This window comes from Fistularia commersonii, chromosome 5 (genome assembly GCF_037954325.1).
Source record: "Fistularia commersonii isolate RoL2024-O1a breed Wild chromosome 5, RoL_Fcom_v1.0, whole genome shotgun sequence".
Classification (NCBI taxonomy): Eukaryota; Metazoa; Chordata; class Actinopteri; order Syngnathiformes; family Fistulariidae; genus Fistularia; species Fistularia commersonii.
Genome location: NC_141288.1, coordinates 15708179 through 15720697, shown reverse-complemented (window position 1 = coordinate 15720697; position 12519 = coordinate 15708179). Strand labels below are relative to the sequence as shown.

The 12519-nt window shown below is 40.4% G+C and overlaps 1 protein-coding gene across 5 annotated transcripts in view; it reads right to left on the bottom strand.

The window, feature by feature from the left end:
- The window catches only part of LOC147234190 (chemokine-like protein TAFA-5), a 167055-nt gene that overhangs the window by 98465 nt on the left and 56071 nt on the right, over window positions 1-12519 (bottom strand). For 2 of the 5 annotated variants that reach the window (XM_086147001.1, XM_086146999.1), the window contains exon 1: window positions 4244-4920. The exons of the other annotated variants lie outside the window; for them this stretch is intronic. In XM_086147001.1, coding sequence (XP_086003127.1) covers window positions 4244-4334 — 91 coding nt within the window. In that variant the 5' untranslated portion in view covers window positions 4335-4920. Of the gene's footprint in view, window positions 1-4243; window positions 4921-12519 lie in introns of those variants that run through there. 5 annotated transcript variants of the gene reach the window in all.

Sequence of the window (12519 nt, the reverse complement as noted above, 5' to 3'; positions counted from 1 at the left end):
ATGCGATAAGGATTTTTCTGTTATGTCTGTGTTATCTTGTTATCGTGACTGGAGTTTCCGTCCAGTTTGATGGGTTTCGACCAATGTCCTGTGTTCAATGCTTAAAATAAAAAAATAAAAAAAAAACTCCTGCTAGCTTTTGCTAGCTATCGAGCAAAAATCAAGAGCTCGCCGAAATAAACGTGGGTTCTTAGCTACTATACAAGAAAAGTCGAATAAAAGAGCTAGATGGTGACTACAGCATAAATTACAATATTATTAGTATGTTTTTTAAATGCTCTTAATGGTACAGCTCATTTTGTGTTTTTTTTGTGGCACTGTATTACAATGTAAATTCTCCTTTTTTTTTTCTTCTTCCTAAGTGGATCAACGGCACCATTAGTGAAGGAAGCAGCTCTGGATCCTGCAAAGGCAATCATTGCTGCTCTAATGCTGAGAGGCAATGATGCAATGAGTGTGCAGTCGCAGACGATGTCCCATTCCCATTGAAAGATGTTGGTCTCTACCACACGTGATACGCACATTCAAAGCGGTGGCGAAGCACCCGCAGGCAAACACACATGGAAGCATTCTTGCAGGGACCCGATTCTAGTTTCAAGGGCTTTTAAGGATGACCATATAAGGTTCTTTATGCCACAAGGACCACTGGAAGTACAAGTGCTACTAACAGCGTCCTGCAAATTTCAACGCTGGCTGAAAAGATGTGTCTTGATTGACCATTTAATTAAACAATTTATTTCTATCCATTAAATGTTGGCTTTCATTTCCTGTAGTAAAACAGCAAATAGTGACAGACAGCTTTAGAGAAGCAGACACACCCCCCGGTTTTAAATTATGGCACACTATCTAGTAGGGCCTTTTTTTTTTTTTTTCCCCATTCTCACTCCACAGGCTCATGTACGTGAATGACAAGACGCCTTTGACACTGCTTGACCCAAATCTGCCTGGGGCCCAGAGCAGATCTGCCACACCACAAAATGTCTGTCTAATTCATTTTTTTTTTTTTCTAGAGGATTCCCAGGACCTGGCCTCTGTGGTGAATGATAACTGATTTTGGTTTCCTTATGTCAAGAGTAGCACAAGAACGCACACGTCTTTGTGACTCGGACTCATTGTGTCTCACTACTATGTTACCTGAGGGATTGCAAACATTTATTTATTCATGTTTTGCACTGAAATAAATGACTATGTACTTGTATTCGAATTCAACTTATCAGTGCATAGTGCAATTTTTTTGCCGTTTTTTTTTTTTCTTTTCTTTTTTCTTCTACTTCTGGAATCTGGAAGGAGTCATTCTACTGACTTATAAAGCACACAAATCAATCACATTGAACAAAGTTGCTGACCAGCGTTAACGCTTATGATCGTTCTCTAATAAATCAAGGCGTCAACATTCGCCAGTGAACTTTTGCCATGGCACTGTGAACTTGAAGAAGTGACGGAGAATAAATCATCCAGTATTATTCCATCCATCACATCTATAGCTGAGCCCTTAAATTTCTTCATGACTTATGCCACTTAAGAGGATGATTTTCCACAATTAATCACCTCGTATGGGAGAATGAGTTATTTCGATTTAACTATAAATACATAGTTTCTTAATGATGGTGTTTTATGACTATCCGATGGAAAAAAAAAAAAGAAAAAAAAAAAACAGCACTTGCTCTTTATTTGTTACCCGCAGGCTTCCTCAATGTCATGCTAAAATTACAATCACTATGTGACAAATCCTGATCTCATTTTGGAATGACACTATTATTTTACCATGTCCCCTGGCCTGGATTCATCAGAGAATTCCTTTAGAAGAAACCATCCGACAAATATGTCAGCCTTTCTATTGCCATGTGACAAATATCTCAGCCATTGGAGAGAAAATGGGATTTGCTCCATTGCCTGAATTATTGAAGTGGACAATGTGAGAAATGTATGGTGCTAAATCCATTCGAGCTCCATGCAATGCATAATGTTTTAACATTCCCAAACTGCCCTCCCAGACATCTCCAATGTCACGTTACACAGGAGAGCTGCTGCAATGAGGTGTACAATTCGAAAATATACAAACTGGCAGAGGGGTGGCATGATGTGTCCTCCTTTTGCATTTCCCACTGACAAAACAACCATCCCGAACCTCCGGCTAGCAAGCGAGACACATTTACCGCCATGACTTGGGAAGTTGGCAGACTATCTTCACATAGTCATACAAGTCATACACCTGCACCCCATGCAGGACGATCAGTCTGAGCCATGAGTCTCAAATACGTTCTTTTTCATTCTTATTTTTGCTTAAATTTACTTCACGTGAGAAGGACCGTGTTTCGTAAACCATATAATCATCATGCTTATTTATGAAGGAATACGTGAGGCGAGATTAAAAGGTTTCTGTTGGGTTTCTAAGCCCCTTGTGCATGCCTTTCATTATCCTCATCCCAAAAGACTGTCACTAATGCAGTCCTTTGAATCCATTTTATCAGTTCTTATTATTAGCCCTTACAGATGGCTTTGACCTTGGCCATTCTTTAAAGCATGAAGTGAGCATATTCTCAGCCCTCCTTTGTGGGACTCTTCCTCGGCCTCTCTAATAAGTAGATTTCAATGGGGACCTTGTCAACCATAATGAACACGAATGGCGTCTTCTGACCGGGGGCATTCTTCTCAAAGTTAGAGGCTGTTAGTGTCAAGTTTTGAAAGCAAAGGAAATCCAAGCTTAGAGGAAAAACACCTCGGTATAAAGTCACAACGGGAAAGAGACAAACAGCTCTGCGGTGAAGGTCAAAAATATAGCCTTGCTTGTCAACAAACTCAACAGTGCTGATGGCCTGAATCTAATTAGGGCCCCTCACATTAACACCGCCACGAGCAGCAGTTTTATACTGCTAGGTGGCCGCACAAGCATCTTTTTTGACCCATGTGGAAAGAGCTACCGTGTCAAAGTAAAATAAACTTCCAAAGGAAGGCTTCAGAACATTTGCCAGCAGAAAAAAAAAAAAAAAAAAAAAAAAAAAAAAATCCTGAACTCCAGTTTGTTTTCCATTTGGCTAGCTTTCAACCTTTTTTTTTTTTTTTTTTTTTTTTTTTACTTCCTCCCCTCAGAACGGTTGGGCATTCTCTTACCCGACAGTGGACTCACCACGGTGAGTGGAGAGTGTTTGCTACTGCTTGACCTGAATATTTGCACAGGGGGGTTGGAGGCAGACAGCAGATGGCTGGCCATTCCAAGCCACACTTGAGCAACCAGTAGAAAGGAAACACATGAGCATTCTTAAGTGGAAAAAAAAAAAAAAAAAAGAGCCCCTGTTTGCCCTGCGGTGTACATCTTCTGAAAAGGGATACAGACTGATGTTTTTCAGAGCCGGGGTTCAAACGTAACAATGATTGCTCGGGTTATACCGTTTGACGAAGAAGTTTGAACATGCCTGAGTTCCCCCCCTGTAGAAAGGTGTTACCGTGTCTATTATGCCGCGTTGCGAGCTAAATTAATGGCTTGTTCCGGGGGAATGAGCTGCCACGTTGAAACATCACTTAAGTTCTGATGGATTCTGTCTCTGCTGAATGCCAGAATAATTAAATCACATGCCATTTATTGAGCTGAATGTCCGCTCAATTCATTACCCCCTCCTTCCTCCTCCTCCTCCTCCAAAAAAAAAAAAAAAAAAAAAAAAAAATCCTCCAGTGGAGCCATGTCTGCAGGCTGCTTCATCCATGGAGCATGGATGTGATGAGAGGCAGTGTGTGGGAGATGAAGCCTGAGAGTGACTGATGATGGGCATCGACATTTATCCCCTGCTTCAACGCAGGAAGGAGGGCACAATAACCAAGGTAACACACAACGACATTAGAGGAGCTTGACCTCCATGTTACCCTAAAGCTAGACTCTAGTGCCATCTATTGAAAACGTTTACAGCAAATCAAGTATTCTACAGGAAAAGGGAGAAAAGGGTGGTGGGGGGGAAACACTGCCTCTTTTACGCCTCTACTTGTTTCTTTTACCCCTGTGCAATAACTTCCTCCACGAATGAATTGATCGATCGACCCCCCCCGTGGGAAAGTGTCACTTAATCTATGAGTAAAATTAATAAAAAATAACAATAATAGTACTAAAAATAAGAGTCGGCGTTCGTTCGCAGGTTGCGGCACTCATCCATGCACAGCAGTCACAGTTGCAGCGAAAAAAACAAAAACAAAAAAAAACAAAAAACTTTTGACGTTCTAGAGAGTGTCGTACACGCGGTTTGTGCGCGGTTACCTTCATTGAGCAGGCGGGAGTGAATGAGGAGAATGAGAAAGCAGCAGATCGCCGCTCCGGTCAGCGCCCACGCAACTCGGAGCAGCTGCATCCCGGCGGCGGCGGCGGCGGCAGCGGCGGCGGAGGGTTCGCGGCGGACTGAGGGAGGGGGGGAAGCGGGGGAGGTGGAAGAGGAGGAGGAGGGGGGGGGACGCTCCACCTCAGCGCGCTGGAACCCCGGCACTCATGCTCTGCGGGTCAGGCAACAGTCATCACCTCCAGGAGGGGTGGAAAAAAAAAATTAAAAAAATCCTTCACTTTTAAGTCCAGTTGATGATTTTCAGATCAAAACATCTGGAATTCCCGTAAAATTTGCATTAAAAAATGTATATATCAATGCGCGCACTTGCTTTGCGGTGGTTTATGTTCCGAGTGGTGGGTTTAACCCCCAAATGCCGTCAGGGGGGATGTCATGTTTCTCCCCCCCCCACCACCACCACCGCCGCTTCTCCTCGCTCCTGGTTCTTCAGCAGTATGCGGTGGTCCCCCGCACGACGCGATCGGCGGGGCGGCGGGTGTCTGTGTTTTCCAGTGCGCACGGCGGCAGCGGCGGCGGCGGCGGCAGCAGCAGCAGCGGTCCACAGCGTTGCGGCGCGCAGCTGGCGATCACTACTCTCCGCTGCATGTTACGCACAGCTCTTCCACTGCTGGAGAGGCAGAGGAAACACTGCCAACTAAGTCGCCTTGCAGACTCTCTCTCTCTCTCTCTCTCTCTTTTTTTTCTCTCTCTCTCTCCTCTCTCTCTCATACGCACGCACTTTCTCCCTCTCTGCTGATTCCCACCTTCCTCCTGCTGCTCTCTTCAAATTTCAGCATCTTTTTTTTTTTTTTTTTCTTGCCGCTCACGCACCACGCCAAAATCGTGAACGTCGCGTTGGTAGCCGTGTTTTTTTTATTTTCATTTTATTTTTTTATTCAAAGTATTTGGTTAATTTATTTCGCGCCTCTTTCAAGGTGCGCAAAATGAGAGCGTTTTCGTTCTTTTTTTTTTTTTTTTTTTTGCTCACTTAAGGGGTATTTTATTAAATAAAATTAGTTTTCTGTTTTTTTTGGAAGACCTTAAAAAATTGGTTTGCCTGCATGTGAAAAAAATACCATATGCGCTTCAATCTTTTATATTTAAAGGGCCTCCTTGTATAAGTTTTAGATTATTAACTTTCATATTCCCACGTTATGGGATTAGTTTTATAGGATGGTCTTAAACCAGTTGTATTTATTTATTCACATATTTGCGCTTGTATTCTACCCAGGTCTGTGACACCAGCTAGATTCTTACCTTAAAGAAAAATTAAAAATAAAAACAATTGAAAAAAGTCTCTAGAAAACATCTCCCCTCTGCATGATCTCCACTGCTCCCACAAAACTGCAGGTGATGATCATTTTCCAGCTCTCCCTTGCTGGACGTGACCAGGGGCTTTCTTTGTCAGGCATCTGTCCGGATTCTCACCAAGTTTTCCGGTTTCCAAACACATGCGGATGATTAATTGAAAAGCCCATATTCTCCAGAAGTGTGTACGAGAGTGACTTGCATGTCTCTACGCGGCCCTGTGATTCCCCGGTGACCATCGCGGGGTCAGCTGGGATTGGCTTCAGCACCTCCGCAACCCCGTGAGCATTTCAACCGGTAGCCGCTGTACAAAAATGAACAAAAAGCACAGTCTAGCTAGAGATTCTGTGATGTCAGAACAGATCAGGCACAAAAAAAAAGTGCAGAGGATTTTCCATGAGTAATGCCTGTGGGTTATTGAAATAAGCAATGGGCCTGAGATAGCCTGGCCTCTGCCTCATTATCCTAGAATATTCAATACCCACTGAAACCTATTACACATGTAGCCGATTATTATTATATCATATTTTATATATAAGGAATCGATGCATTGGCAAACTCCTAAAATGCTCCTGCTGGGTAGATTGCGGTGTTGTATTAAGAATATTGGGATTTTATTCCCCAAGGCAGGATCACTATAGAATTAAGAGTGATTGTTTTCTTTTATTAAAAAAAACATACAAGGAAAACAATATCATGCATCATACCATCTAGTTTCTACCATTGTTTCTGTTTTATGCATATTAGCAATTTAACCAGTGAATGGCATCCTGAGGGCGTGGAATTCAAATTAAGAATGAAAGTGTTTGCAGGTCAGTGAGTGTTCTCGCACGGTAAACCGAATGAGTGGCTTCGGGATCGTCTCCTTGGGGTAACTTTTGCGTTTCATACCTCCACCAGTGTGTTTTTTAATAGATCTAGAAGATTTGATTGGACGACTGATGTTGCAACTCCAAGCTGTCAATGCAGTTTCAATAAGGTTGGCCCCTGCAGCTTCTAGCACTAATTAGCTGATGTCATCTCTGAAACCTGCTATGTGCGCCACACAGACAGCATGCGCATTTGTGTGCAAGCATTTTTGTGTGTGTGTGTGTGTTTGTGTGTGTGCATATGTCTTTTAATATCTATGCCTCTATCGCATGCGCCATTGTGTTTGTTTATAGCCTTGCACTTGTAATTATTTATCAGTATTTTCCTTTACTGACACCACCTGCTTGATCCCCCATATTGTGACTCATCCACTGCATCGATACCAATTAAGAGAGACTTGACCTAGACAAGGAATCAGGGTAGGAAGACTGTACACCACTTGTCCTCGTGACTGTGTGGGCTTTATTTCCATGTTTAACATAATTTTATGTGTCTATGTAACTCAGCAGAAGTGTCCTGGACTAAATATAGTCGTATGCCCATGAAGCCTAGCCGGGAATGAGTTGGAAACGCTCGGAAATTATTCTTTGATTTCATGTACCGTATGAAACGATTACTCAAGGCTGCCATCTTTCCAAACACATGATACGAGAGACACTTATACCACAGCATGTTGATGATGGCGCCAGCAATTTGTGTAACAAATAATCATTGCATGAGAAGAATCCAACACATGACTGATCTCATTGAAAACATTTTCTTGTAGCCAATTGACTTACTCAGTTGTTTGAAGACTTTTCATGTCCCATTCCATCTGACAAGGGGTGATTTTTGTTTTAGTCTTTTTTTTTTTTGATTCAATGAATGGGTCTGGTCTATGCTCAAGTGAGTTGGACTAAACTGCAGGGACCGTAGTTTCATTTGCAACAGTACAACCTCTTGAAGCAATTTGCCCAAGGCTATGTAGTCTCCAGTTGTGCAGGGTGACAAAAATACATTGCACCAATACATGTTGATCCATTTTACATTCATTTGTCTTGCTATTCACCTGCCCTGACTTGAACTGCGAGACAAATAAATAAAGATATAACACAGGCCCGCATGGTGTTTTGAGAGAAGGTGGGAATTTGGGAAAAAGCTATGATCTTATTTTATACCTCCAATCAACAGGGGAGGCATGTTACCAAATCTCTGTGTCAACTCGTGATGATAGAAAGAAGGAACTGTGACTGCTCTGTCAGTCCTATGGGTGCAGCAGCAAATATGACCCTCTATAGCAAGCCGCTGTGGTCTTTTGAAAAAGATATAGTTATTTACATTGATTCAAAGAGCTTAGGCACAGGTAAAAGGTAACAGCGACAGAGCCCGCAATGTGCACAGACCCATTCTCGTCTCAGAAAGAACTTTTTTTTTATTACTAATACATAAGGCTACGGAGGAGGACCAGGTAAACTTTAAAATGAATGTAATACCATAACAGCCTTATGATTCATCACATCCTTGCGTATTTGAAAAATGTAAAAAAAAAAAAAAAAAAAAGGAAGTAATCCAATTAACACCTCAATTTCACAGATCTGTAGGGCTATTGAGGGACCATATAGAAATAAATCTGCAAAAGCCTTTTTGACCTTTCATTTTAAAAGTCAGAACTCACTCACCAGCCAGGAATATTCAAATGTTAATTCAGATATTAAAATTTAAATGTGATGCAATACCACATAATGCTTTCCAATCTGTACAAGCGTTCTTTCAATACCACCGAAATGATATTAAAACCTTCAAACAATTTCAAGTGATTATTTAAATTTAGTCCCAATAGAATCCTCCATAAATGCCTGTGTAAATTATTACTTATCTCAAATATTCTTTTCCATCACCTAATTGAAATTGTTTGAATCTTCCATTCAAATTATATATCTCTCTCTTTCTTTTATATATATTTGTTCACTCATATATATATATATATATATATATATATATATATATATATATATATGAGTATAGGAGATTGATAGATAGAGTGAGAGAACAAGAAAGAAAGAACCAGAGAGACACACATTGCCTTCCACAAATGTGTAGACAGATAAAAGGTTGAAAAAAAAGACATATCCGTCCTTTTAGTCTGAAGGTTCAAGCCGCAAAAGCACAGGAAGTGACTTTTATCCTAATGCAGCTCAATAACCTTGATGGCATCTCTCGAGTGTCTCACGTTTTCCCTTGTCAGACATTGTAAAAGTTCCTCAAAAGCCACAGATGACTTCAAACATCTTTTTAACCTGTTAACTTTGACAAGTAAACTACTGGCATATACCTAGTTTTATTTACTAAATGAGCTGTGTAAAGTGGATATCTATATTTATACTTTTTTTTTTCTCTTTTTGACAGAAAATTAACTCAGAAAAATTATGTTAATTTGCCCTTCTAAAACATGACATGAATTTTAAAATCTCTGAGCTAAGAATTAGTATTAAGTACCACCTTTTCCAGGGGGGCGGAGGGTGATTTCAACATCTAAGACAGAATGATTCATGGCTCAAAGTCAGTGCAAATTTTTCTGAAAATATATATCATGGATAATATTAATTTCATAATGCATATCACAAGAATAAAACCCTCGCACACTGCATAATAAGGTCTCATTGAGATTTTTATGCACACAATAATAATGTTAGCTGTGCAGTTATTAATTATGTCAGTGGGATTCTATAGATTCTGGTTGTATTCTTTTATTTCAAACAGCTTATAAGACCCTCAACTAGGGCTAGAGCAAAACTAATGTATGAAGAAATAATTTTTATTTGTTTTACATCATTTTTTTTTTTTTTCAATTAAATGCGGCGTATACAATCAGACTTTTGTAATTCTCTGGTAAAAACAATCGCTTTTACTTGATTTTTTTCATTGTCCAATCATTTTAATCAGTTGTTTTCGAATATTTGACCGTTTGTTGTCAACTTCAAGATTTAAAAAAGATTTCAAGAAGTTAAATAAATAATAATTGCCATTAAATAATTTTACTTTTCAAGCGTATCAGAAATTTGAGAGCCGAGCAAGATGGCTTAAGTATTAAAACCCGAGTTCAATTAATCCGCTTGTTATACTGGAGAAACACTCGATGCATTGGTATTTCTGAAATGGGATTTAACCATTAAGTATACATTCTGTACATATACCACCGTTTTGTTTAAAAATGGTTTTGAGGTCAGTTTTTGAAGCACTGGCGATATTCTCCCAAAGATTATTAAACCGTTTCCTTCCTTGTATTCTCGCACCACCTACATGCACTGCTGCCATGTCTCCAGCTCTTACAGACACCCCCTCACTGCCACACTGTTCTTTGCCAGCAGCCAGGAGAGGCGTTGCTTGCTTTGTCCTTTGTGCAGGTCACTGGCTCGGTTCCAGCGAGAGCCCCTGCCAATAAAAGCCATGAGTAATGGCCTAAAACTTCTACATTCGCTGTGTTTCCCATTATTTCCCATGACCAATAAATCTGAAGGAGAGCTTAATCAGAGGGAAAAGCTGGAACATAAGGCGCGTGTCCTGTAGGGTGTCCAACGCGACCATTCTTACAATTTAATCAGATAAAAGTTGCAGTGTCAGCCACCAATATGTGACCCACTGTGTCTTCTGACAGGTGGAGTCATTATTGCTAGGCAGGATGAACACACTCCTGTTGGCTGTCACGAAGCCATGGATGCCTTTTGGGCCTTTGAGACACAGTGGACTCTAATTAAAGTCATTTGTGACTCTAATAAAGAGAGATACTTGAAGGAATATCTCATAATTTATGTATTACCCAGTGAAGACATCAGGCTCCTTAGCGGGGGGTGAATATAGTTCAGGATCACAAAAACATTAGCCGTTTTACTGACTGATTCTGCAGTGGGGAGATTTCTGCGCTGTTAAACATGTATTTAAAATGCAGTTCACACTGGGGGTCAGAATGTATTCAGCTGTAAACTGTAGTTTGGCCTCCGCCGCCCATAGCCCGACTCGCCGGGATCACTTACAAACGAGAGCGTTACTATCAATCTGGATGCAGAGGACTTAATGTCAGGATCGAACTCCACGCCACGGTGGCGCTCGCTCGATTTTGTTTTACAACATGCACAAGTTTCCCATAAAGCTACAACAGAAATCGGTTTGATTATTCATTATCTATACCGTTTATCCTGGACTCAGGTTGTCGGGGGCGCTGGAACCGATCCCGGCTCTTATTGGACGAGAGGTCGGGTTCGCCCGCCAGTCCATCACAAGGCCACATGCGGAGGCACACAACCATGCACTTTTTCGTTCACATGACGTACAGAGACAAATGTCCGTTCACTTTCTCATTCCACGCAGATACGGGGAAAACATCTAAACCGCAAAAAGCAGGGCCTCCAGTTAGACTTAAACCAGGGACCTTCAGAATTGTTACCGTGCCGCCCTCATCCCTTATTATCACCAAAGGAATAAAGAAGTACTGAAATTGCTTAAAAGTTTCCTACTAAGGAGCACAAGAATTTTGAAAAATAGCAAACTTTTAAAATTAGATCTACTTGTGGCAAGGATCATTGAATGTACTTAATTTACACTAAAGAAAATGTTGTATAAGAAGGAAAAGAATTTCGAGTTTTACCTGATAATAGAGGAATGATGAGGCGTACAATCCAGTTATCTTCAAGCTGTCTTAACTTTTATATTCATTTCAGTGAAAAAAAAAAAAAGGGAATTTAATTTATCCAGAAATAAAATGGTAAGATTGTAGTTTCATCATTAGTGTATGCTACCCAAAACAAATCAGAGTAAGAATATGAACCAACATCCTGTATTTCAAAAAAAAGGGAAGCACCTTAATAACTATTATGGGTCAGGACCTTGATACCTAACATTATTATTCCTTTCCCGTGACAATAGTTAGCCTGGTATCGAGGGTGCTAGTTTTCAATCAAACTACTCTTACATCAACACACAAGGTCTTGGCTTAACAGATGCTGATTGTAAAGGTATTAAATAATATTTTCTTCTTCCTTTCTTTTCTGTTTATCCCTTCATGAGTCGCCACAGTGAATCATCTGCCTCCGTTTAACCCCATCTTCTGCTTCTCCTTCACTCACACTAACTCCCGTGTCCAATATCAACGCAGCCGTAAAGTGACAAGATTTAAACGGCTGTTCACGATCAGAGGTAGAGAGAGGTAAAAAAAATAAAATAAAAACGAGGAAGTAAAGCTGAATGACAACATTAGTAGGTCATGAATCTTTCTGCAGGGCGGTCTTGCACACACACATGCCAACATATTTATTTCCAAGTAGCCTGTTGGCTCAGTCCGATAGCTGCCGGACACAAGTTGAAATGGAGCGATGTGTCTGATTCTGACAAGCTGCCTTTTAGATTTAGCAGAATAATTTCCAATACAGTTTTCAGTTGGTCCTGATGGATGTATTTAATATTACACTTTGTCATACACAGTACATATTCAAGGGCCTCATTTATTGGTCTCATGTTGCACTTTTAGTACAACAATACAATAGACCGGCAATGAGCGGCATTAGATATAATATATACAGGCTGCAGAGTTTAAAAAACACACAAAAAATAATAAGAAAGAAACTCCTCTTTATGTATAATATGTCAAATGTGACTGTCCCTTCCCAGGACACACATATTTGTAACAATTGGTGTGACCATTGGTTGTGACAATTTGTGACAAAGTAGGTGACAATTGGGACTGGGAAGGTGATAATATCAGATTGAAATGGGGTTTATACAAAAAGTGCAAACCAATTTATTCAGTTTTATCAAAATTTTCAGATGGACATTCGGAATACTAGGACTATGCTTGGCTGAATCTTTCCGATGTCACAAATCCTCATCGCAGGCCCACCTCTTAGACTGGTTGTTAAAATGTGCAAAGTCATAAACTCTGGACAAACAATTTTAACGTCATCCAATACAATTGAATTTTCAGTATGGTGTAAACAAAAAATAAGAACAGCACTTCCCAGAGTTGCAACTTACTTTATATATAGTCCATCAAGGTTCTTGGACCATTTTC